This window comes from Salmo salar, chromosome ssa14 (genome assembly GCF_905237065.1).
Source record: "Salmo salar chromosome ssa14, Ssal_v3.1, whole genome shotgun sequence".
Taxonomy (NCBI): domain Eukaryota; kingdom Metazoa; phylum Chordata; class Actinopteri; order Salmoniformes; family Salmonidae; genus Salmo; species Salmo salar.
In genome coordinates this window covers 81,098,311-81,122,195 of record NC_059455.1, presented here as the reverse complement: position 1 = coordinate 81,122,195, position 23,885 = coordinate 81,098,311, and the positions used below count along the sequence as shown (strand labels likewise).

The 23,885-nt window shown below is 41.5% G+C and overlaps 1 protein-coding gene across 2 annotated transcripts in view; it reads left to right on the top strand.

The window, feature by feature from the left end:
- Positions 1 to 23,885, top strand: part of LOC106570401 (focal adhesion kinase 1) — a 206,316-nt gene that overhangs the window by 52,948 nt on the left and 129,483 nt on the right. Inside the window, exons 1-2 of one of the 2 annotated variants that reach the window (XM_045694851.1) lie at positions 1,064 to 1,266; positions 12,623 to 12,649. In XM_045694851.1, coding sequence (XP_045550807.1) covers positions 1,248 to 1,266; positions 12,623 to 12,649 — 46 coding nt within the window. In that variant the 5' untranslated portion in view covers positions 1,064 to 1,247. Of the gene's footprint in view, positions 1 to 1,063; positions 1,267 to 12,622; positions 12,650 to 23,885 lie in introns of those variants that run through there. The other variant, XM_045694856.1, reaches the window with a different exon arrangement.

The window sequence follows — 23,885 nt, the reverse complement described above, 5'->3', positions numbered from 1 at the left end:
CACACACACACACACACACACACACACACACACACACAGCAGGCTATATTGCTCCCTGTGTCCTCCTCACTAGTCCTCACTAACAGCTCTACTTGTACTCGGGCTGTGAAGATACCACTATCGCGCTAGTTTTTCCATGTCAACAATGAAAACACATAGCAGACCAAATTCTTTGTCAGTCCTTTAAAAATCTGCTCTACGTAAAATATTGTGTGATCTAGCTTCAGAAATAAATACGTGACTCTGGATGACAACATAATGATGTTTGTTTCCAACATTAGAGCTGTTCTCCTAAAGATGTTAAATCTGCTTTGTGTTTTGTTTCCTTGCCACAATACTAACGCGTAACTTGTACTGCGGCCAGGTTGTTTGTTCCGTGGTGAAAACAAGACTCTTGATTGAAAAGTGGCCCGGAAGAGTCATTGAGAAGATTAGATTTAGTGGGAGAAATTCTGCCAATTGTGGCGTACCAACACCCCCTTTTGAGCCCCCTCCATCCCTCTTCCGTCTATCCCTGTTAGGGTAGAGAGAGTGAGAGACCAGGCTATGTGTGACGGTCTGCTGTGTGTAGACAGTAAGCGGTGTGATGGTAGCTACAGGAAGCTGGTTGTCTGCTCTGAGCTGTCTCCATTGAGGGCTAACGACCATGTACTGTGATGGACGGCTTTTGTTGGTGACGTGTGATTTACCTTCCTTTCTGTCTGTCTCCCTCTGTCTCTCCCTCTCCTCTTTTCCTCTTTTCCTCCCTTTCCCGCTCTCAATTCCCTCTATCTCTGTTTCTCACCCTGCTTTCTCCCCATTCCTCTTTCTATTCCCTCCTCCTCCTGCACTTTCCCCTCCCACCTCCTCCTGCACTTCCCCCTCTCGCTCCCCTCCCCTCTCCTTCAGAGAGACAAAGACTCCCGCCTCCTCCTGTTTCCATCCCCCTCTCTCATCCCCCTCTCTCTGTCATTTGGAGGCAGTCCGTCCGCCGGCTGTGTGTGCGCACACACACACACACACACACACACACACACACACACACACACTCTCTCTCTCTCTCTCTCTCTCTCTCTCTCTCTCTCTCTCTCTCTCTGGCTCTCCATAGTCTGAGAAGGAAGGCTGCTCTGTTGTACATGGCAGGATATTGTTATTCATTCCATCTTGGTTAAGGCGTGTAAAGGAGGCACCACGTTCCTGAGGCTCTCACAGCTTTGTGTACTAATAAGTAGATCATATATTCTTCTCTCTGGGCTTTTCTTCTTTTAATGGAAGGACTCTATCACGGTAAGGTTTTCTCTCTCTCGTTGCTGCTCTGTTCTCCTATAGTGTAGACTACACTGCTACCCTGCTGTGGTGTACGCTAGGCTAGCTTGCTGAATGGAACAGCATTAGCAATATAGTATTCTCCTCTCTCTCTCAGTGTGTGTGTGTGTGTGTGTGTGTGTGTGTGTGTGTGTGTGTGTGTGTGTGTGTGTGTGTCTGTGTGTGTGATTTTAGGGTGATTTTTAATCTCCTATCTGTATTATCTGTAATGGTAGCAAAGTGATATGGACACTTAATGTGGTCAGAAATTAAATTAATTGGACAATTATAACAGGTCTTAGCGGAGTATTTTAATGAGCGTCATTTTGAGATGCATTTAGGATGATGATGATGATGATGATGATGATGATGATGATAGCACATTATTTTATTGGTTGATTATATTATCTCTTCACGCAATCGTACCGGGGACCATCAGTGACATTCAAAACATCAGCCTCTATTGAGGATTCATACTGTAGCTTGTTGTACAGGGTCCACCGTTAACAGAGGATTCATACTGTAGCTTGTTGTACAGGGTCCACCGTTAACAGAGGATTCATACTGTAGCTTGTTGTACAGGGACCACGGTTAACCTCTCTTGGGTATGTGGGACAGTATCATCCCACTCGCCAACAGCCAGTTCAAAACAACAAAAATCTCATAATTAAAATTTCTCACACATACAAGTATTATACACCATTTTAAAGATAAACTTCTCGTTAATCCAACCACAGTGTCCGATTTCAAAAAGGCTTTACGGTGAAAGCATAGCATTAGATTATGTTAGGACAGCGCCGAGACAAGAAAAACCACACAGCCATTTTCCAAGCAAGGAGAGGCGTCACAAAAAACAGAAATACAGCTAAAATGAATCACTAACCTTTGATGATCTTCATCAGATGGCACTCATAGGACTTTATGTTACACAATACATGTATGTTTTGCTCGATAAAGTTCATATTTATATCCAAAAACCCCATTTTACATTGATGTGTAATATTCAGAAATGTTTTGCCTCCCAAAACTTCCGGTGAATGAGCACATCAATTTACAGAAATACTCATCATAAACGTTGATAAAATATACAACTGTTATGCATAGAATTAAAGATACACTTCTCCTTAATGCAACCGCTGTGTCAGATTTCAAAAAAGCTTTACGGCGAAACCACACTTTGCAATAATCTGAGTACAGCGCTTAGTCACCAAAACAAGCCATACAGATACCCGCCATGTTGTGGAGTCAACAGAAGTCAGAAATAGCATTATAAATATTCACTTACCTTTGATGATCTTCATCGGAATTCACTCCCAAGAATCCCAGTTCCACAATAAATGTTCGTTTTGTTCGATAAAGTTAATCTTTATGTCCAAATACCTCAATTTTGTTCGCGTGTTAGGTTCACTATTCCAAATGCAGAAGGCGTGCGCACTAAAGTCCAGAAGAAAAGTCAAAAATGTTCTATTACAGTTTCTAGAAACATGTCAAACGATGTGTAGAATCAATCTTTAGGATGTTTTTATCATAAATCTTCAAAAATATTCCATCCAGACAATTCCTTTGTCTTCATAAATGAAAGAGAACTGAGCTCGTGATCATGTAACTAAAATAATGGCCTACTGCCAGACACCTGACTCAAACAGCTTTTATTCGCTCCCCATTCACAATAGAAGCCTGAAACAATGTTCTAAAGACTGTTGACATCTAGTGGAAGCCTTAGAAAGTGCAATATGACCCCATAGACACTGTATATTGGATAGGCAATCACTTGAAAAACTACAAACCACAGATTTCCACACTTCCTAGTTGGGTTTTTCTCAGGTTTTTGCCTGACATATGAGTTTTGTTATACTCACAGACATCATCCAAACAGTTTTAGAAACTTCAGAGTGTTTTCTATCCAAATCTACTAATTATATGCATTTTCTAGCTTTTGGGCCTGAGTAGCAGGCATTTTACTCTGGGCAAGCTTTTCATCCGGACGTGAAAATACTGTCCCCCTACCCCGATGAAGTTAACAGAGGATTCATACTGTAGCTTGTTGTGCAGGGTCCACCGTTAACAGAGGATTCATACTGTAGCTTGTTGTACAGGGTCCACCGTTAACAGAGGATTCATACTGTAGCTTGTTGTACAGGGTCCACCGTTAACAGAGGATTCATACTGTAGCTTGTTGTATAGGGTCCACCGTTAACAGAGGATTCATCTGTAGCTTGTTGTACAGGGTCCACCGTTAACAGAGGATTCATACTGTAGCTTGTTGTATAGGGTCCACCGTTAACAGAGGATGCATACTGTAGCTTGTTGTACAGGGTCCACCGTTATGTGTGGGAGGGAGGGAGAGAGGGATGTAGGCGTGCAACAATCCTCTTCCTCTGGTGGTGTCATCTATTTTCTAGGTTATATCAACTTCCTCATCCATAATTGAGGAATAATAAATGGTGCTTTATTATTCCTTACCCCTCTTGAAAAAATGTGTGGGACAAATGCAAAACAAGCACCATTTGCAAAGGCCTCCTTGTGCCCTCTGCACACAACGTGTAGTCTTAAGAACGTTTCTAGTTTGGTGAAGAAAAGACACGTCCACGCTGTATTCACTTTATGGTATAGAGTAGCTTTTGGGTAGTGATATTCCATCAGGGCATGTCTACTGGATGATTATGTATAGAGTAGCTTTTGGGTAGTGATATTCCATCAGGGCATGTCTACTGGATGATTATGTATAGAGTAGCTTTTGGGTAGTGATATTCCATCAGGGCATGTCTACTGGATGATTATGTATAGAGTAGCTTTTGGGTAGTGATATTCCATCAGGGCATGTCTACTGGATGATTATGTATAGAGTAGCTTTTGGGTAGTGATATTCCATCAGGGCATGTCTACTGGATGATTATGTATAGAGTAGCTTTTGGGTAGTGATATTCCATCAGGGCATGTCTACTGGATGATTATGTATAGAGTAGCTTTTGGGTAGTGATATTCCATCAGGGCATGTCTACTGGATGATTATGTATAGAGTAGCTTTTGGGTAGTGATATTCCATCAGGGCATGTCTACTGGATGATTATGTATAGAGTAGCTTTTGGGTAGTGATATTCCATCAGGGCATGTCTACTGGATGATTATGTATAGAGTAGCTTTTGGGTAGTGATATTCATCAGGGCATGTCTACTGGATGATTATGTATAGAGTAGCTTTTGGGTAGTGATATTCCATCAGGGCATGTCTACTGGATGATTATGTATAGAGTAGCTTTTGGGTAGTGATATTCCATCAGGGCATGTCTACTGGATGATTATGTATAGAGTAGCTTTTGGGTAGTGATATTCCATCAGGGCATGTCTACTGGATGATTATGTATAGAGTAGCTTTTGGGTAGTGATATTCCATCAGGGCATGTCTACTGGATGCGTGTGCAAATGCATGTGTCTACAGTGCACTCATGCATGACAGTGACCTTTGCTTCATGCCTTGCTTTTATATGACGTGTGTGTCAGTGTCTGGCTACACAAGTTGTTTTTCTTTTCATGTATGTCTGCTTTGGTATGTATGACAGCTTCTGCAGAAGAGCTGAGGCTGCTTATTGGAGTGTAAACAGATGTGTGTGTGTGTGTGTGTGTGTGCGTGCGTGCGTGCGTGTGTGTGATTGTGTGTAACTAGTAACTGCTAGTTACACACTAGCAGGTGTTGGAGGTGCTGGAGGCGGACCACTGACCTTTATTGCATCCACAGACCCCTGTGCTGACCCCTTTACACGCTCCAGTAACACCTCCTGTCCTGAGGGGTCACACACACACACACACACACACACACACACACACACACACACACACACACACACACACACACACACACACACACACACACACACACTGTTTCTCTCCGGTCAGCCAGGGGATTAACCATTAACTAGTGTGCAGTATCTCCTGGAGACTCATAGCCAGCAGCTGGATGGGAAGGTTGAGTTAGTAACATGTAAAGAAGTGTCTGCAGTATCTCCTGGAGACTCATAGCCAGCAGCTGGATGGGAAGGTTGAGTTAGTAACATGTAAAGAAGTGTCTGCAGTATCTCCTGGAGACTCATAGCCAGCAGCTGGATGGGAAGGTTGAGTTAGTAACATGTAAAGAAGTGTCTGCAGTATCTCCTGGAGACTCATAGCCAGCAGCTGGATGGGAAGGTTGAGTTAGTAACATGTAAAGAAGTGTCGGTCGTTTGTAATTGGTCACCTTGGAATGCGACCACTCACAGCTCTTTGTGCAACAGTAGCATCTAATTCACATTCCTTGTTGGATTTTTGACCCATTTCTTTTCATGCCATATATCGCCCACATATATATTTCAGCTTTTATTTATTTCATCACATTCCCAGTGGGTCAGAAGTTTACATACACTCAATTAGTATTTGGTAGCATTGCCTTTAAATTGTTTAACTTGGGTCAAACATTTCGGGTAGCCTTCCACAAGCTTCCCACAATAAGTTGGGTGAATTTTGGCCCATTCCTCCTGACAGAGCTGGTGTAACTGAGTCAGGTTTGTAGGCCTCCTTGCTCGCACACGCTTTTTCAGTTCTGCCCACAAATTTTCTATAGGATTGAGGTCAGGGCTTTATGATGGCCACTTCAATACCTTGACTTTTGTCCTTAAGCCATTTTGACACAACTCATTGTCCATTTGGAAGACCCATTTGCGGCCAAGCTTTAACTTCCTGACTGATGTCTTGAGCTGTTGCTTCAATATATCCACATAATTTTCCTTCCTCATGAAGCCATCTATTTTGGGAAGTGCACCAGTCCCTAATGCAGCAAAGCACCCCAACAACATGATGCTGCCACCCCGTGCTTCACGGTTGGGATGGTGTTCTTCGGTTTGCAAGTCACCCCTTTTTTCCTCCAAACATAACGATGGTCATTATGGCCAAACAGTTCTATTTTTGTTTCATTAGACCAGGGGACCACATTTCTCCAAAAAGTATGATCTTTGTACCCATGTGCAGTTGCAAACCGTAGTCTGGCTTTTTTTATGACGGTTTTGGAGCAGTGGCTTCTTCCTTGCTGAGCGGCCTTTCAGGTTATGTCGATATAGGACTCGTTTTACTGTGGATATAGATACTTTTGTACCTGTTTTCTCCAGCATCTTCACAAGGTCCTTTGCTGTTGTTCTGGGATTGATTTGCACTTTTCGCACCAAAGTACGTTCATCTCTAGGAGACAGAATGCATCTCCTTCCTGAGCGGTATGACGGCTGCGTGGTCCCATGGTGTTTGTACTATTGTTTGTACAGATGAATGTGGTTGCTCCCAAGGATGAACCAGACTTGTGGAGGTCTACAATTATTTTTCTGAGGTCTTGGCTGATTTCTTTTGATTTTCCCATGATGTCAAGCAAAGAGGCACTGAGTTTGAAGGTAGGCCTTGAAATACATCCACAGGTACACCTCCAATTGACTCAAATTATGTCAATTAGACTAACAGAAGATTCTAAAGCCATGACAACATTTTCTGGAATTTTCCAAGCTGTTTAAAGGCACTGTCAACTTAGTGTATGTAAACTTCTGACCCACTGGAATTGTGATACAGTGAATTAAAAGTGAAATAATCTGTCTGTAAACAATTGTTGGAAAAATTACATGTCTCATGCACAAAGTAGATGTCCTAACCGACCTGCCAAAACTATAGTTTGTTAACAAGAAATTTGTGGAGTGGTTGAATGAGTTTTAATGACTCCAACCTAAGTTTATGTAAACTTTCGACTTCAACTGTACATACATACATACATACATACATACATACATACATACATACATACATACATACACACGTGTGTGTGTATGTATGTATGTATGTATGTATGTATGTATATATGTGTGTGTGTGTGTGTGTGTGTGTGTGTGTGTGTGTGTGTGTGTGTGTGTGTGTGTGTGTGTGTGTGTGTGTGTGTTTTATATTGCATTATACAGGGCACATTTGGAAAAGAGATCTAGGTCTCAATATTTCTTCCCTGTCAAAATAAAGGTTAAATAAATAAAAAACATCTACCCACACTTTAGCTTCGGACTATGCTGCCATTCAAATAACATTCCTTTATTTTGGGAATTCTTGTGCATTGTTCTCATTATAAGGAGTGAAGCTGCTGTGTACAGTTGGGTTATCTTTCTTGTTAGCCTATAGCCTAGCCTAGTGTAGTGTATGAATCTACTGTGTAGGTCCTTCTCTCCTAGTAGCCTGTGCTAACTCAAGGTGAGCGTTATCCTAGCGTAATATAGTTATATGCTAGTGGAGGTCCAGCTGACCTTGTTTTGGCTACGTCGTCCTGCTTTGTCAGCACTTGGCAGTCTTCTGATGCCCTGCTGCATATATGGAAACAGAACTTCCTCCCGCCTTGCACTGCAGGTGAAACACACACACACACACACACACACACACACACACACACACACACACACACACACACACACACACACACACACACACACACACACACACACACACAGGCATCGTTCTTTTTTTTCCACCTTTATTTAACCAGGTAAGCTAGTTGAGAACAAGTTCTAATTTCCAACTGCGACCTGGCCAAGATAAAGCAAAGCAGTGCGACACAAACAACAACACAGAGTTACACATGGAATAAACAAACATACAGTCAATAACACAATAGAAAAAATATATATATATACAGTGTGTGCAAATGAGGTAAGATAAGGGAGGTAGGGCAATAAATAGGCCATAAGTGGTGAAATAATTACAGTTTAGCAATTAAACACTGGAGTGATAGATGTGCAGAAGATGAATGTGCAAGTAGAGATACTGGGGTGCAAAGGAGAAGAAAAAAAATACAGTATGGGGATGAGGTAGTTGGATGGGCTATTTACAGATGGACTATGTACAGGTACAGTGATCTGTGAGCTGCTCTGACAGCTTGTGATTAAAGTTAGTGAGGGAGATATGGTCTCCAGCTTCAGTGATTTTTGCAATTCGTTCCAGTCATTGGCAGCAGTGAACTGGAAGGAAAGGCGGCCAAAGGAGGAATTGGCTTTGGGGATGACCAGTGAAATATACCTGCTGGAGCACATGCTGTGGGTGGGTGCTGCTATGGTGGCCAGTGAGCTGACATAAGGTGGGGCTTTACCTAGCAAAGACTTATAGATGACCTGGAGCCAGTGGGTTTGGCGACGAATATGAAGTGAGGGCCAGCCAACGAGAGCATACAGGTCACAGTGGTGGGTAGTATTTGGGGCTTTGGTGACAGAACGGATGGCACTATGATAGACTGCATCCAATGTGCTGAGTAGAGTGTTGGAGGCTATAGGGTTCAAAAGTGTTCCTCATTCCTCTCAGTAGAATCTGTCTTCCCACCTCTCGGGTAACTCTAAAAAGATGCTCCTCATCTCTACATTTCACTTTAATCCTATCAGTAAAATGTTTGTCCTCTCTCTCTCTTGGCTTAATTTGGGTCTCTACTGAACAAACCCCTGGATGTTAAAAGAGGTTTTCTCATCACTTACAGTAGAATCAGGAACTTTTCCCATTCCTCTTTGTAGAATCTTTCCCTTCTCTCTTGGTTTGTCTCCTGAAAGCATTAATTGTAATCCTGATTGGGCAGGTAAAAGTAGATGAGTTAATCAAGTGAATAATCAGGTGGAAGGAGAGACATGAGAAAGGAAGGAGAGTGTGCAGACAGCTTGGAGCCAGGAGAATTATAACCTCCTCACTAGGTAATTATGCGTCTCACTCTCACAGATGTATTCTTTGTGGTAGACCGGGATTTTGTGTTTGCTTCATACTCAGCGATTTGGATTTGCCAATTTAGCACCATTCCCATTGGATTAGATTAGGTTCCAATAATATGTGGGCCCATTTCCTGTTATGTCTCTTGGTCAATCACATATGTTGTTGTAAGAGGGTGTTTTGAGGGTCACAGCTTTCCTTTAACATGCTGCAAGAGACAGACTCTCTTCAGAAACAATGGTCTCCTCAGTAGGGCCAGGACTATACCAGTATCACAATATTTTTTCCATGGCTAAAATGAAAACAAGAAGCAGATCTCACTATTTGGTCCTTTTAAAAACCTGCTGTATGTAAAATAGTGTTCTATAGCTTGGAAAATAAATACATGTCACTCAGGATGACAACATAATGATGTTAGTTTCCAACATTAGAGCTGCTTTCCTAAAGAAGTTAAATCCACTTCATGTTTTGTTTCCTTGCCACAATACTAACAAGTATTGCAAAACTGGTATCATCCCAGCCCTACTCCTCAGTTCAGCTTCAAGCCGCAAACGATTCAAAATGTTTAAAACAGCCATTGAAAAGCTTGATAACAGACCTGTGGATGGCTGGATGGCTATTCTGAGAGGAGTCAGCAGCCTAGTCTCTCTCTGCGTTCCAAAAGGCACCCTATTCCCTATATAGAGCCTGGGCTCTGGTCAAAAGTAGTACACTATATAGGGCATAGGGTGGCATTTTGGACAAACCCCAGTCTGTCATTATTACACAGGACAGCAGCAGGCCTAGCCTGTGTAACTGGCTGAATGATTGATCTTATGGGTTATGAATGCTTGTTGGTAATGGCTCTTTATATGGGCTGGACATGAAAGCAGATATTGACCTTCACATGTGCTGCAGCTTGTGTGAGTGACGTTCCTGGTTCACATGATGTCAGGCAATGCTCGCTGGTTTATTGATGCCCCAATCTGTGGTGTGTACATCTCTGGGCTGGAGTGTGTGTGTGTGTGTGTGTGTGTGTGTGTGTGTGTGTGTGTGTGTGTGTGTGTGTGTGTGTGTGTGTGTGTGTGTGTGTGTGTGTGTGTGTGTGTGTGTGTGTGTGTGTGTGTGTGTGTGTGTGTGTGCCTCTGTGCATGCGTCGCTAGGCGCTCTCAGAGGACTGAATTTATTCACTTGCTTGCAGAATGCTCTTTGTGTGTGTGTCTGTAGGTGATATATGGCAGGCTCTGTCCCCAAGCCAGACCCCACACAGCACTCTTCTTTTAGAACAAAGTGTCTCAGCAGTTTCACATCGTCTCCACCCCTCCACCAGACCATCACAGGTGGCCAGCACTGTAGCCCTCTATGTCTGCTCTAGTAGCTACATACTGAGGCAGTTTTTCCCCAAATAGGACCCTATTCCCTATAGTGCACTACATTGGGCAATAGGACTGTAGGGTTCTAGTCAATAGGGTGGCATCGGAACTCACCCTCAGTCTTAGAACAAAGCAGGAAAAACACAGCCTGTAACAATCATCTCTTTCTAGCGTTGATATGGTTGATATGTAAAGAAAGCCCCCATTTAGGCCTTTTCAATCAGGCATTCTGAGTCATTAAAAATGGATTTGAAAGCCAGGCAGTAAGATAACTTGAGGACAAGCATATTTGACAGTAGTGATTGTTGTGTTTGTCCTACCTGACACCCCCACACTCATTCAGTCTGTCTGTCTGTTTTAGACACTGCTCTTTGCCTCTCTGTCAACACTGAGCTGCCAGCAGCTTTCAAATTCACCGGAGAGGAGAGAGCCTTGTTTTGAGAAAGCCTTGTTATCTCGCCTCCCCTTTCCCCTGCGCTAAGATAAATGTAAGCATGAGGCACTCCCAGGCCGTATATCTCCCTCCCTGAATGTGTGTGTCCTGGGGACAGATTGAGGAGCAGGTGTTTGGGCCCTCTGCCAGACAGAGGGGCTTTGTGGGGTCAGGCACCAGGCAGGGGACAGAGCAGACCGGGGCCGTCCACCACAGCCCCATACGGCCCTCCATACGTTACACTGACCACAGTGAAGAGACCTCGACCTTGACACTGACATGGGCCACGCGGGTCAAGGCTGGTTCTTAGCGAGTGTTAGCATTAGTGCAGTGAGGTGTGATCAGTCCTATTAAAGCTAGCCTGGCTACTAGCATCACTAGCCTCTACTGCTGACCTATTTAGTTGGTGATCCAGTGACAAAGAGAGAGGACCATATGCACCGAGGTGATGCTAGTCTATTAAAGAGACACTGGGCTAATGGACTAATCTTTTAAGCCCTGGATGAACAGTCAATCCAGAGGTCTCAAGCTGCCTTTCACATGGTGATTTGATCAACTGGCGCTTGGATATATTGATTATTAAGGGACTTAGGTTTTCTTTACCAACCCTATACTCATTACTCAGGAAGGACAGACTCTAGAGACATTGTGGTCCGTCCAGGGGCATATGGTTCATTCTGGGCCTCAAGCTCTTTCTCAGAAATCTAATTATTACAACTATAGACACCCCTATAAGTAATATATGCTTGGTTGATCTGGTTATAGGCTGAGAGACCCACACCACCTACACATCTCAAGTCAATGTAATAATGTTCAAGTGATGGATCATGGGACCGATGTTGATATGAAACCAACTGCAAAATGGTATTATTTGGCATGCTTGTCAATGTTGATCATTGTTCTGTAGCCTCTTGCTTGTTGAGTTGGATGGCTGGTGTCCATCTGTGGTCTACGGGCTTATTTGGGCTCTACTCTCATCCAAATGGCACCCTATTTCCTCCATAGTACATTACTTTTGGCCTATAGGGCACTACATAGAGAATAGGGTGCCAAGACAGTATGCTCAAACACAAAGCCAGGGTAGAATGAGAGGCATTGAAAAGGCAACAGTCTCTCTCTCTCTCTCTCTCTCTCTCTCTCTCTCTCTCTTTTTAAATTCCTGTTGCCACTTGACATTTCACCACTTCAGTTGGCCTTAGCCTACATACCCACCTGCAGTTTGTCTGGCTCAATCTCATATTTGCTCACATAGACCATTCCACACACATCCACACACACAAAGTGCATGCCAATTTTATGACTCATCCTTCTCATTGTACTCTGGCTGTACTCTCCTGACAATTGATTAACCTTGTTCTGAAACCTGAGAGACTAAAACCACGTCTTTCCGTCCTGTCTGTCTGTCTATGTCCAATGTCCCACTGAGCACTCTGAAACCCAACCCCGGAGGACTTACATTTCCTTCAGATTGTTACCCTGCCATCCGGTTCACTTTGAACTGTGACACTGACAGATTATGGTGTCATCATAGGAGTCCCCTTCTGTGCCAGCCCTGGCCCCTATGGGCCCCTATGTGTCAAAGGTAGTGCCCTACTTGGGAATATGGTGCCATTTGGGAGCCACAGAGCTTTATCTCCCAGGCAGCTAGGGGGTGCTCTATGACCAGGGACCGGGTTGGGTTGGAGCCGCCAGGCTGCCCTCTAGGATTATCATTGACCCACTAAACCACATGCTGCCTCGACTCTACTGAACCTAATGTGCTGAACTGACAGATCAACAACCTATCAAACCAACTGACCTCCATGTTGTCCCTCTTTCTCTTGCAGATATTTCAAGAATTTCCTACTACACAGGTGAGTGGCCTTCAGAACTACAAGTGATCTCATACTGTATGCTGTGAACTACAATAGATCTTATACGCTGTGAAAGTTTCTCATTATCTCCTGGTCAGATAAACCTTGGAAGACAGGTTTGATTTATAGTGGTGCTCTTCTGATGAATAGAAGCCTCCTACTAGATAAGTCTGTCATCTACATTTAATGCACCAACATTGACTCATATGAAGGGCACAACCACTTATTCCCAAGAGGATCTAGGCTACTATTCTTAGAGTGACCAATCAGAAACGCATCTTTTGACCAATGGGTAAAATCATGTAAACAACTGGTCCAAACCTGTGTCTATCATAATCCGTTTACAAGTTCTTGTAGTTTTTAGCCTTGTAGGAAAGAATCTGGGGGAAAGCATTGCGTCAGCAAAGCTGGATGCTGTGTGAGAATTAAGGCTCATTTACAGGGTTAGTGTTGAACTCGTCATCTTTCTTCTTGAATCCGGAGGATATAAAACAATATAGAGGTAAGATGGATATAGATTAAGACATTTCATTTTAGTATTTTAATAATTTAGTGTACGCTTTTCATATTAATGCGAAATTCGTAAGATTTCTTACAAAAACAAGTATATCTCTGTGAAATGTCAGCGGTGCACTCAGCATACCGCAAGCTTTTTATTTTCAAAGTCTTTTACATCTCATTCAGCTCGTGTCATGATAAATGAGCTTTTTGGGATCCACGGAAACAGCTTCGCAGACTACCACCACAACATGTGAACTCTGTCAACAGAGCTTGGTGTTTATTATGGGATGCATTAGGTTAGGAAATCTGACTTTTTGGGTATAATGTTAATGATACTTTAGAAGGACCCCACTGAACCATTTAGAACATGAAGAATCATATGTGTCTTGGTAAAATGTATTTTACAACATAAGGAAGTTACATTTCATCACCCGAGCATGTTTTCACTCACTCTTCCATCCTCGAAATGAAGTCATATTAGTCCCCTGTGTTCAGAGTGTAAAGATATATTTCCTTGAGATTATTTAGGAAGGGGATATTAGCTGAGCTGAAGGGGAGAGAGAGCGAAAGTGTGTGTGTGTCCGGTGGATGATGAAGGTCACTGGGAAGCCTGTTTGTCCGCCTCACTCCTTAATGAGACTTCTACACACACACTAAAATGGCATTTGGGTTTCATCATTCTACTGCTGTAAAGTCGCTGGCACTTGAATTCCATGTACCAGAACTCCATACCAGAACCTTTTTTTATAGAATGTGTAATGAACAACGTGTTTAGTCTCACTCACCCAAAGGACATTCAGACAACTTGACACAACTGTGGGAAGCATTGGAGTCAACATGGGCCAGCCTCCCTGTGAAACACTTTCGATACCTTGTAGAGTCCATGCCTCTACGAATTGAGGCTGTTCTGAGAGCAAAACGGAGGGGTTCTTAATGTTTTATACACTCAGTGGGTATATACAGTGTATTCAGACCCCTTCAGATTTTCCACTTTGTTATGTTACAGCCTTATTTTCCCCCCTCACCAATCTACACACAATACCCCATAATGATAAAGTAAAAACAGGTTTCTAGAAATTTGTGCAAATGTATCAATTAAAAAAAATCACATTTATATAAGTATTCAGACTCTTTACTCAGTACTTTGTTGAAGCACTTTTGGCAGCGATTACAGCCTCGAGTTTGGCCGGTTGGCCTGCTCTAGGAAGAGTCTTGGTGGTTCCAACTTCTTCCATTTAACAATGATGGAGGCCACTGTGTTCTTGGGGACCTTCAATGCTGCAGACATATTTTGGTACCCTTCCCCAGACCTGTGCCTCGACACAATCCTGTCTCGGAGCTCTACGGACAATTCCTCCGACCTCATGGCTTGGTTTTTGCTCTTTTATTTATTTTATTGTTTTATTTCACCTTTATTTTACCAGGTAGGCCAGTTGAGAACAAGTTCTCATTTACAACTGCAACCTGGCCAAGATAAAGCAAAGCAGTGCGACACATAAACAAACATACAGTCAATAACACAACAGAAACATCTATATACAGTGTGTGCAAATTTAGTAAGATTAGGGAGGTAAGGCAATAAATAGGCCATGGTGGCAAAATAATTACAATTTCGCAATTAAACACTGGAGTGACAGATGTGCAGAAGATGAATGTGCAAGTAGAGATACTGGGGTGCAAAGCAGCAAAAAAATAAATACAGTATGGGGATGAGGTAGTTGGATGGGCTGTTTACAGATGGGCTGTGTACAGGTGCATTGATCGGTAAGCTGCTCTGACAGCTGATGCTTAAAGTTAGAGAGGGAGATATAAGACTCCAGCTTCAGTGATTTTTTTTCAATTCATTCCAGTCATTGGCAGCAGAGAACTGGAAGGAAAGGCAGCCAAAGGAGGAATTGGCTTTGGGGGAGACCAGTGAAATATACCTGCTGGAGCGCGTGCTACGGGTGGGTGCTGCTATGGTGACCAGTGAGCTGAGATAAGTTGGGGCTTTACCTAGCAAAGACTTATAGATGACCTGGAGTCAGGTCACGCATGCACAGATGTCAGGCGCGCACACACACACACACACACACACACACACACACACACACACACACACACACACACACACACACACACACACACACAGTTGTTGTCCATTTTGTGTCCCCTGCCCTCCTAATAATGAAGTGTCCCAGCTCCATAAAAGACATGATAATGGAGAGAAACCTCACAGAATAGAGGAAATAAATACTCCTCTTTAGCGTGGCTATACAAACACCTGGGCTACATTCAGTAGGGCACATCATACCAAAACATTTTGCAACATTAAACCAAAATGAGCGTTTCTTATCAGACATGTTAAGGTAGCACCTGTCAGTTAAAAAAAATAAATAATCCCCAACTGATAGCTATAGAGCTGAGTTTGCATTGGACTGTTATTCCTCTCAATGAGCTGCAGCATCTGGAAGCCATTTTGGCATATTGATATTTAGAATGGCAGATTTTGGGGGATTGATCAAAGTTAAGTTAGTTTGTTCCTTCACAACCCCCCAGACTGTGTCTTCTGTCTGTCTGGCTAGCACCTCATCTTCTGTGACGATCACAGAAACTCTGAGGATAAAACGGCTTCCAAACGCTGCACTCTCTTTCTGTGTGTGTCCCAAATTACACCCTTTTCCCTATAGTGTGCGCTACTTTTGACCAGAGCCCTATGGGAGTAGTGAAAAGGGTGCCGTTTGGTACGTACCCTTTGTCTCTCCACATCCCAGGCCTTCCGGTGGTTGGGCTAAATAAGGTGGTCACTGCACTGTTGTATATGTTAATTGCTCCAGCCCTCTTTAGCGAGGCAGATACATAGCAATCATCACCAGGGGAATACTGATTACGAGTTCAAATGATGTAGTGGCAGTGTTATGTAAATGACTCATTAAATGAAAGGCAAGTAAATCATTGATAATCCCTGTTTCTCTGTTTCATCTGGGTTGGGTTACATGGGTCGAGTTCTGCAGGGTTAAGAGGTTTGGGAGTTAGCTTAAACCTATCAATGTTCAAATGTTAAAACCGCTATGTAGGCTTATGATACCTATCATTCATAATACACGTATGTAGGTTTATAATGGTCCTAGAATCTAGATCATGTTTAATTCCAGTTGTGCAAAGCCATACAGAATGCACTGAGTCCCCCTGGATAGACCAGAGATGGCAAGGTCATGGTTTAAAATGGCATCCATTCTTAGATCAATATTCACACATTCTATTGACGTTCCATCTGGATCGATTGCACTTAGCCTGTTACAGTAGATTGTGTAATCCAGTATGACACACACAAACCTCCATGACTATGTACTGTATGGTTAGTGGAACCATGTGACACTGTTACCCACTGTTCCCCAGGTAAAGTATGTTGGATAACGTGTGATGATGCTGAAAGCCCCATGAGAGAGGGAGTGATGAGTTGTACAACATCCTGACCCTGACCTTCAACAGTGGCTGGCTCCACAACACCCCCACAAACACACACACAGTCCATTAGGTGACAGCCGACTATGTGGCTGCAGAGATCAAAGCGATAATGGTGAAAAGGATGATTGTGAAAACCTTAACGGCGACAGGAGGGTAAGATGTACAGGCTGTTCTAGAGCCTCCCTGAGCAGCTGTGGGATGGCTGATCTGGGATCTGTCCTGGGTTCAGACTGTGTGTGTTTGTGTGCACTAAACTCCTATCACTGTCAGTGGGGATATTCAATGTCTGTCTTCAATCAGCTTTTCAATGAAGAACGTTGCATACCAGATACACCTGCTTATTCGTGTGAGAGTATTACGTATTTGCAGGATGTTATGATTGACAGTCCCCCCTCACCCAGTTTACAAGTCATTTGTGATTCTAATCCACATAATTTAAGTTGACTAGGTAACCATTTAACCATGGCCTTATAGACCCCTACAGTATGTATTTAACCATGGTCTTACAGACCCCTACAGTATGTATTTAACCATGGTCTTATAGACTCCTACAGTATGTATTTAACCATGGTCTTATAGACCCCTACAGTATGTATTTAACCATGGTCTTATAGACTCCTACAGTATGTATTTAACCATGGTCTTATAGACTCCTACAGTATGTATTTAACCATGGCCTTATAGACCCCTACAGTATGTATTTAACCATGGTCTTACAGACCCCTACAGTATGTATTTAACCATGGTCTTATAGACTCCTACAGTATGTATTTAACCATGGTCTTATAGACCCCTACAGTATGTATTTAACCATGGTCTTATAGACTCCTACAGTATGTATTTAACCATGGCCTTATAGACCCCTACAGTATGTATTTAACCATGGTCTTATAGACCCCTACAGTATGTATTTAACCATGGTCTTATAGACTCCTACAGTATGTATTTAACCATGGTCTTATAGACCCCTACAGTATGTATTTAACCATGGTCTTATAGACCCCTACAGTATGTATTTAACCATGGTCTTATAGACCCCTACAGTATGTATTTATCCATGGTCTTATAGACCCCTACAGTATGTATTTAACCATGGTCGTATAGACCCCTACAGTATGTATTTAACCATGGCCTTATAGACTCCTACAGTATGTATTTAACCATGGTCGTATAGACCCCTACAGTATGTATTTAACCATGGTCTTATAGACCCCTACAGTATGTATTTAACCATGGCCTTATAGACTCCTACAGTATGTATTTAACCATGGTCTTATAGACTCCTACAGTATGTATTTAACCATGGTCTTATAGACTCCTACAGTATGTATTTAACCATGGTCTTATTGACTCCTACAGTATGTATTTAACCATGGCCTTATAGACCCCTACAGTATGTATTTAACCATGGCCTTATAGACCCCTACAGTATGTATTTAACCATGGTCGTATAGACCCTTACAGTATGTATTTAACCATGGTCTTATAGACCCCTACAGTATGTATTTAACCATGGTCTTATAGACTCCTACAGTATGTATTTAACCATGGTCTTATAGACTCCTACAGTATGTATTTAACCATGGTCTTATAGACTCCTACAGTATGTATTTAACCATGGCCTTATAGACCCCTACAGTATGTATTTAACCATGGTCTTATAGACCCCTACAGTATGTATTTAACCATGGTCTTATAGACTCCTACAGTATGTATTTAACCATGGTCTTATAGACTCCTACAGTATGTATTTAACCATGGTCTTATAGACCCCTACAGTATGTATTTAACCATGGTCTTATAGACCCCTACAGTATGTATTTAACCATGGTCTTATAGACCCCTACAGTATGTATTTAACCATGGTCTTATAGACCCCTACAGTATGTATTTAACCATGGTCTTATAGACCCCTACAGTATGTATTTAACCATGGCCTTATAGACCCCTAGAGTATGTATTTAACCATGGTCTTATAGACTCCTACAGTGTGTATTTAACCATGGCCTTATAGACCCCTACAGTATGTATTTAACCATGGCCTTATAGACCCCTACAGTATGTATTTAACCATGGCCTTATAGACTCCTACAGTATGTATTTAACCATGGCCTTATAGACCCCTACAGTATGTATTTAACCATGGTCTTATAGACTCCTACAGTATGTATTTAACCATGGTCGTATAGACCCCTACAGTATGTATTTAACCATGGTCGTATAGACCCCTACAGTATGTATTTAACCATGGTCGTATAGACCCCTACAGTATGTATTTAATCATGGTCTTATAGACCCCTACAGTATGTATTTAACCATGGTCGAATAGACCCCTACAGTATGTATTTAACCATGGTCGTATAGACCCTTACAGTATGTATTTAACCATGGCCTTATAGACCCCTACAGTATGTATTTAACCATGGTCGTATAGACCCCTACAGTATGTATTTAACCATGGTCTTATAGACTCCTACAGTATGTATTTAACCATGGTCTTATAGACCCCTACAGTATGTATTTAACCATGGTCTTATAGACCCCTACAGTATGTATTTAACCATGGTCTTATAGACCCCTACAGTATGTATTTAACCATGGCCTTAGAGACTCCTACAGTATGTATTTAACCATGGTCTTATAGACTCCTACAGTATGTATTTAACCATGGTCTTATAGACCCCTACAGTATGTATTTAACCATGGTCGTATAGACCCCTACAGTATGTATTTAACCATGGTCTTATAGACCCCTACAGTATGTATTTAACCATGGTCTTATAGACCCCTACAGTATGTATTTAACCATGGTCTTATAGACTCCTACAGTATGTATTTAACCATGGCCTTATAGACCCCTACAGTATGTATTTAACCATGGCCTTATAGACCCCTACAGTATGTATTTAACCATGGTCTTACAGACTCCTACAGTATGTATTTAACCATGGTCTTATAGACCCCTACAGTATGTATTTAACCATGGACGTATAGACCCCTACAGTATGTATTTAACCATGGCCTTATAGACCCCTACAGTATGTATTTAACCATGGCCTTATAGACCCCTACAGTATGTATTTAACCATGGTCTTACAGACTCCTACAGTATGTATTTAACCATGGTCTTATAGACCCCTACAGTATGTATTTAACCATGGTCGTATAGACCCCTACAGTATGTATTTAACCATGGTCTTATAGACTCCTACAGTATGTATTTAACCATGGCCTTATAGACCCCTACAGTATGTATTTAACCATGGTCTTATAGACCCCTACAGTATGTATTTAACCATGGTCTTATAGACCCCTACAGTATGTATTTAACCATGGCCTTATAGACCCCTACAGTATGTATTTAACCATGGTCTTATAGACTCCTACAGTATGTATTTAACCATGGTCTTATAGACCCCTACAGTATGTATTTAACCATGGTCTTATAGACCCCTACAGTATGTATCTAACCATGGCCAGACCCCTACAGTATGTATTTAACCATGGTCTTATAGACTCCTACAGTATGTATTTAACCCTGGTCTTATAGACCCCTACAGTATGTATTTAACCATGGTCTTATAGACTCCTACAGTATGTATTTAACCATGGTCTTATAGACTCCTACAGTATGTATTTAACCATGGTCTTATAGACCCCTACAGTATGTATTTAACCATGGTCTTATAGACCCCTACAGTATGTATTTAACCATGGTCTTATAGACCCCTACAGTATGTATTTAACCATGGTCTTATAGACCCCTACAGTATGTATTTAACCATGGTCGTATAGACCCCTACAGTATGTATTTAACCATGGTCTTACAGACCCCTACAGTATGTATTTAACCATGGTCTTATAGACCCCTACAGTATGTATTTAACCATGGTCTTACAGACCCCTACAGTATGTATTTAACCATGGCCTTATAGACTCCTACAGTATGTATTTAACCATGGTCTTATAGACCCCTACAGTATGTATTTAACCATGGTCTTATAGACTCCTACAGTATGTATTTAACCATGGCCTTATAGACTCCTACAGTATGTATTTAACCATGGTCGTATAGACCCCTACAGTATGTATTTAACCATGGTCTTATAGACTCCTACAGTATGTATTTAACCATGGCCTTATAGACTCCTACAGTATGTATTTAACCATGGTCTTATAGACCCCTACAGTATGTATTTAACCATGGTCTTATAGACCCCTACAGTATGTATTTAACCATGGTCTTATAGACTCCTACAGTATGTATTTAACCATGGTCTTATAGACTCCTACAGTATGTATTTAACCATGGCCTTATAGACTCCTACAGTATGTATTTAACCATGGTCTTATAGACCCCTACAGTATGTATTTAACCATGGTCTTATAGACCCCTACAGTATGTATTTAACCATGGTCTTATAGACTCCTACAGTATGTATTTAACCATGGTCTTATAGACTCCTACAGTATGTATTTAACCATGGTCTTATAGACCCCTACAGTATGTATTTAACCATGGCCTTATAGACTCCTACAGTATGTATTTAACCATGGTCTTATAGACCCCTACAGTATGTATTTAACCATGGTCTTATAGACCCCTACAGTATGTATTTAACCATGGCCTTATAGACCCCTACAGTATGTATTTAACCATGGCCTTATAGACCCCTACAGTATGTATTTAACCATGGTCTTACAGACTCCTACAGTATGTATTTAACCATGGTCTTATAGACCCCTACAGTATGTATTTAACCATGGTCGTATAGACCCCTACAGTATGTATTTAACCATGGCCTTATAGACCCCTACAGTATGTATTTAACCATGGCCTTATAGACCCCTACAGTATGTATTTAACCATGGTCTTACAGACTCCTACAGTATGTATTTAACCATGGTCTTATAGACCCCCTACAGTATGTATTTAACCATGGTCGTATAGACCCCTACAGTATGTATTTAACCATGGTCTTATAGACTCCTACAGTATGTATTTAACCATGGCCTTATAGACCCCTACAGTATGTATTTAACCATGGTCTTATAGACCCCTACAGTATGTATTTAACCATGGTCTTATAGACCCCTACAGTATGTATTTAACCATGGCCTTATAGACCCCTACAGTATGTATTTAACCATGGTCTTATAGACTCCTACAGTATGTATTTAACCATGGTCTTATAGACCCCTACAGTATGTATTTAACCATGGTCTTATAGACCCCTACAGTATGTATCTAACCATGGCCAGACCCCTACAGTATGTATTTAACCATGGTCTTATAGACTCCTACAGTATGTATTTAACCCTGGTCTTATAGACCCCTACAGTATGTATTTAACCATGGTCTTATAGACTCCTACAGTATGTATTTAACCATGGTCTTATAGACTCCTACAGTATGTATTTAACCATGGTCTTATAGACCCCTACAGTATGTATTTAACCATGGTCTTATAGACCCCTACAGTATGTATTTAACCATGGTCTTATAGACCCCTACAGTATGTATTTAACCATGGTCTTATAGACCCCTACAGTATGTATTTAACCATGGTCGTATAGACCCCTACAGTATGTATTTAACCATGGTCTTACAGACCCCTACAGTATGTATTTAACCATGGTCTTATAGACCCCTACAGTATGTATTTAACCATGGTCTTACAGACCCCTACAGTATGTATTTAACCATGGCCTTATAGACTCCTACAGTATGTATTTAACCATGGTCTTATAGACCCCTACAGTATGTATTTAACCATGGTCTTATAGACTCCTACAGTATGTATTTAACCATGGCCTTATAGACTCCTACAGTATGTATTTAACCATGGTCGTATAGACCCCTACAGTATGTATTTAACCATGGTCTTATAGACTCCTACAGTATGTATTTAACCATGGCCTTATAGACTCCTACAGTATGTATTTAACCATGGTCTTATAGACCCCTACAGTATGTATTTAACCATGGTCTTATAGACCCCTACAGTATGTATTTAACCATGGTCTTATAGACTCCTACAGTATGTATTTAACCATGGTCTTATAGACTCCTACAGTATGTATTTAACCATGGCCTTATAGACTCCTACAGTATGTATTTAACCATGGTCTTATAGACCCCTACAGTATGTATTTAACCATGGTCTTATAGACCCCTACAGTATGTATTTAACCATGGTCTTATAGACTCCTACAGTATGTATTTAACCATGGTCTTATAGACTCCTACAGTATGTATTTAACCATGGTCTTATAGACCCCTACAGTATGTATTTAACCATGGCCTTATAGACTCCTACAGTATGTATTTAACCATGGTCTTATAGACCCCTACAGTATGTATTTAACCATGGTCTTATAGACCCCTACAGTATGTATTTAACCATGGTCGAATAGACCCCTACAGTATGTATTTAACCATGGTCTTATAGACCCCTACAGTATGTATTTAACCATGGCCTTATAGACTCCTACAGTATGTATTTAACCATGGCCTTATAGACCCCTACAGTATGTATTTAACCATGGTCTTATAGACCCCTACAGTATGTATTTAACCATGGTCTTATAGACCCCTACAGTATGTATTTAACCATGGTCTTATAGACCCCTACAGTATGTATTTAACCATGGTCTTATAGACCCCTACAGTATGTATTTAACCATGGTCTTATAGACCCCTACAGTATGTATTTAACCATGGCCTTATAGACCCCTACAGTATGTATTTAACCATGGTCTTATAGACCCCTACAGTATGTATTTAACCATGGTCTTATAGACCCCTACAGTATGTATTTAACCATGGTCGTATAGACTCCTACAGTATGTATTTAACCATGGTCTTATAGACCCCTACAGTATGTATTTAACCATGGTCTTATAGACTCCTACAGTATGTATTTAACCATGGTCTTATTGACTCCTACAGTATGTATTTAACCATGGCCTTATAGACCCCTACAGTATGTATTTAACCATGGTCTTATAGACCCCTACAGTATGTATTTAACCATGGTCTTATAGACACCTACAGTATGTATTTAACCATGGCCTTATAGACCCCTACAGTATGTATTTAACCATGGTCTTATAGACCCCTACAGTATGTATTTAACCATGGCCTTATAGACCCCTACAGTATGTATTTAACCATGGTCGTATAGACCCCTACAGTATGTATTTAACCATGGTCTTATAGACTCCTACAGTATGTATTTAACCATGGTCTTATAGACCCCTACAGTATGTATTTAACCATGGTCGT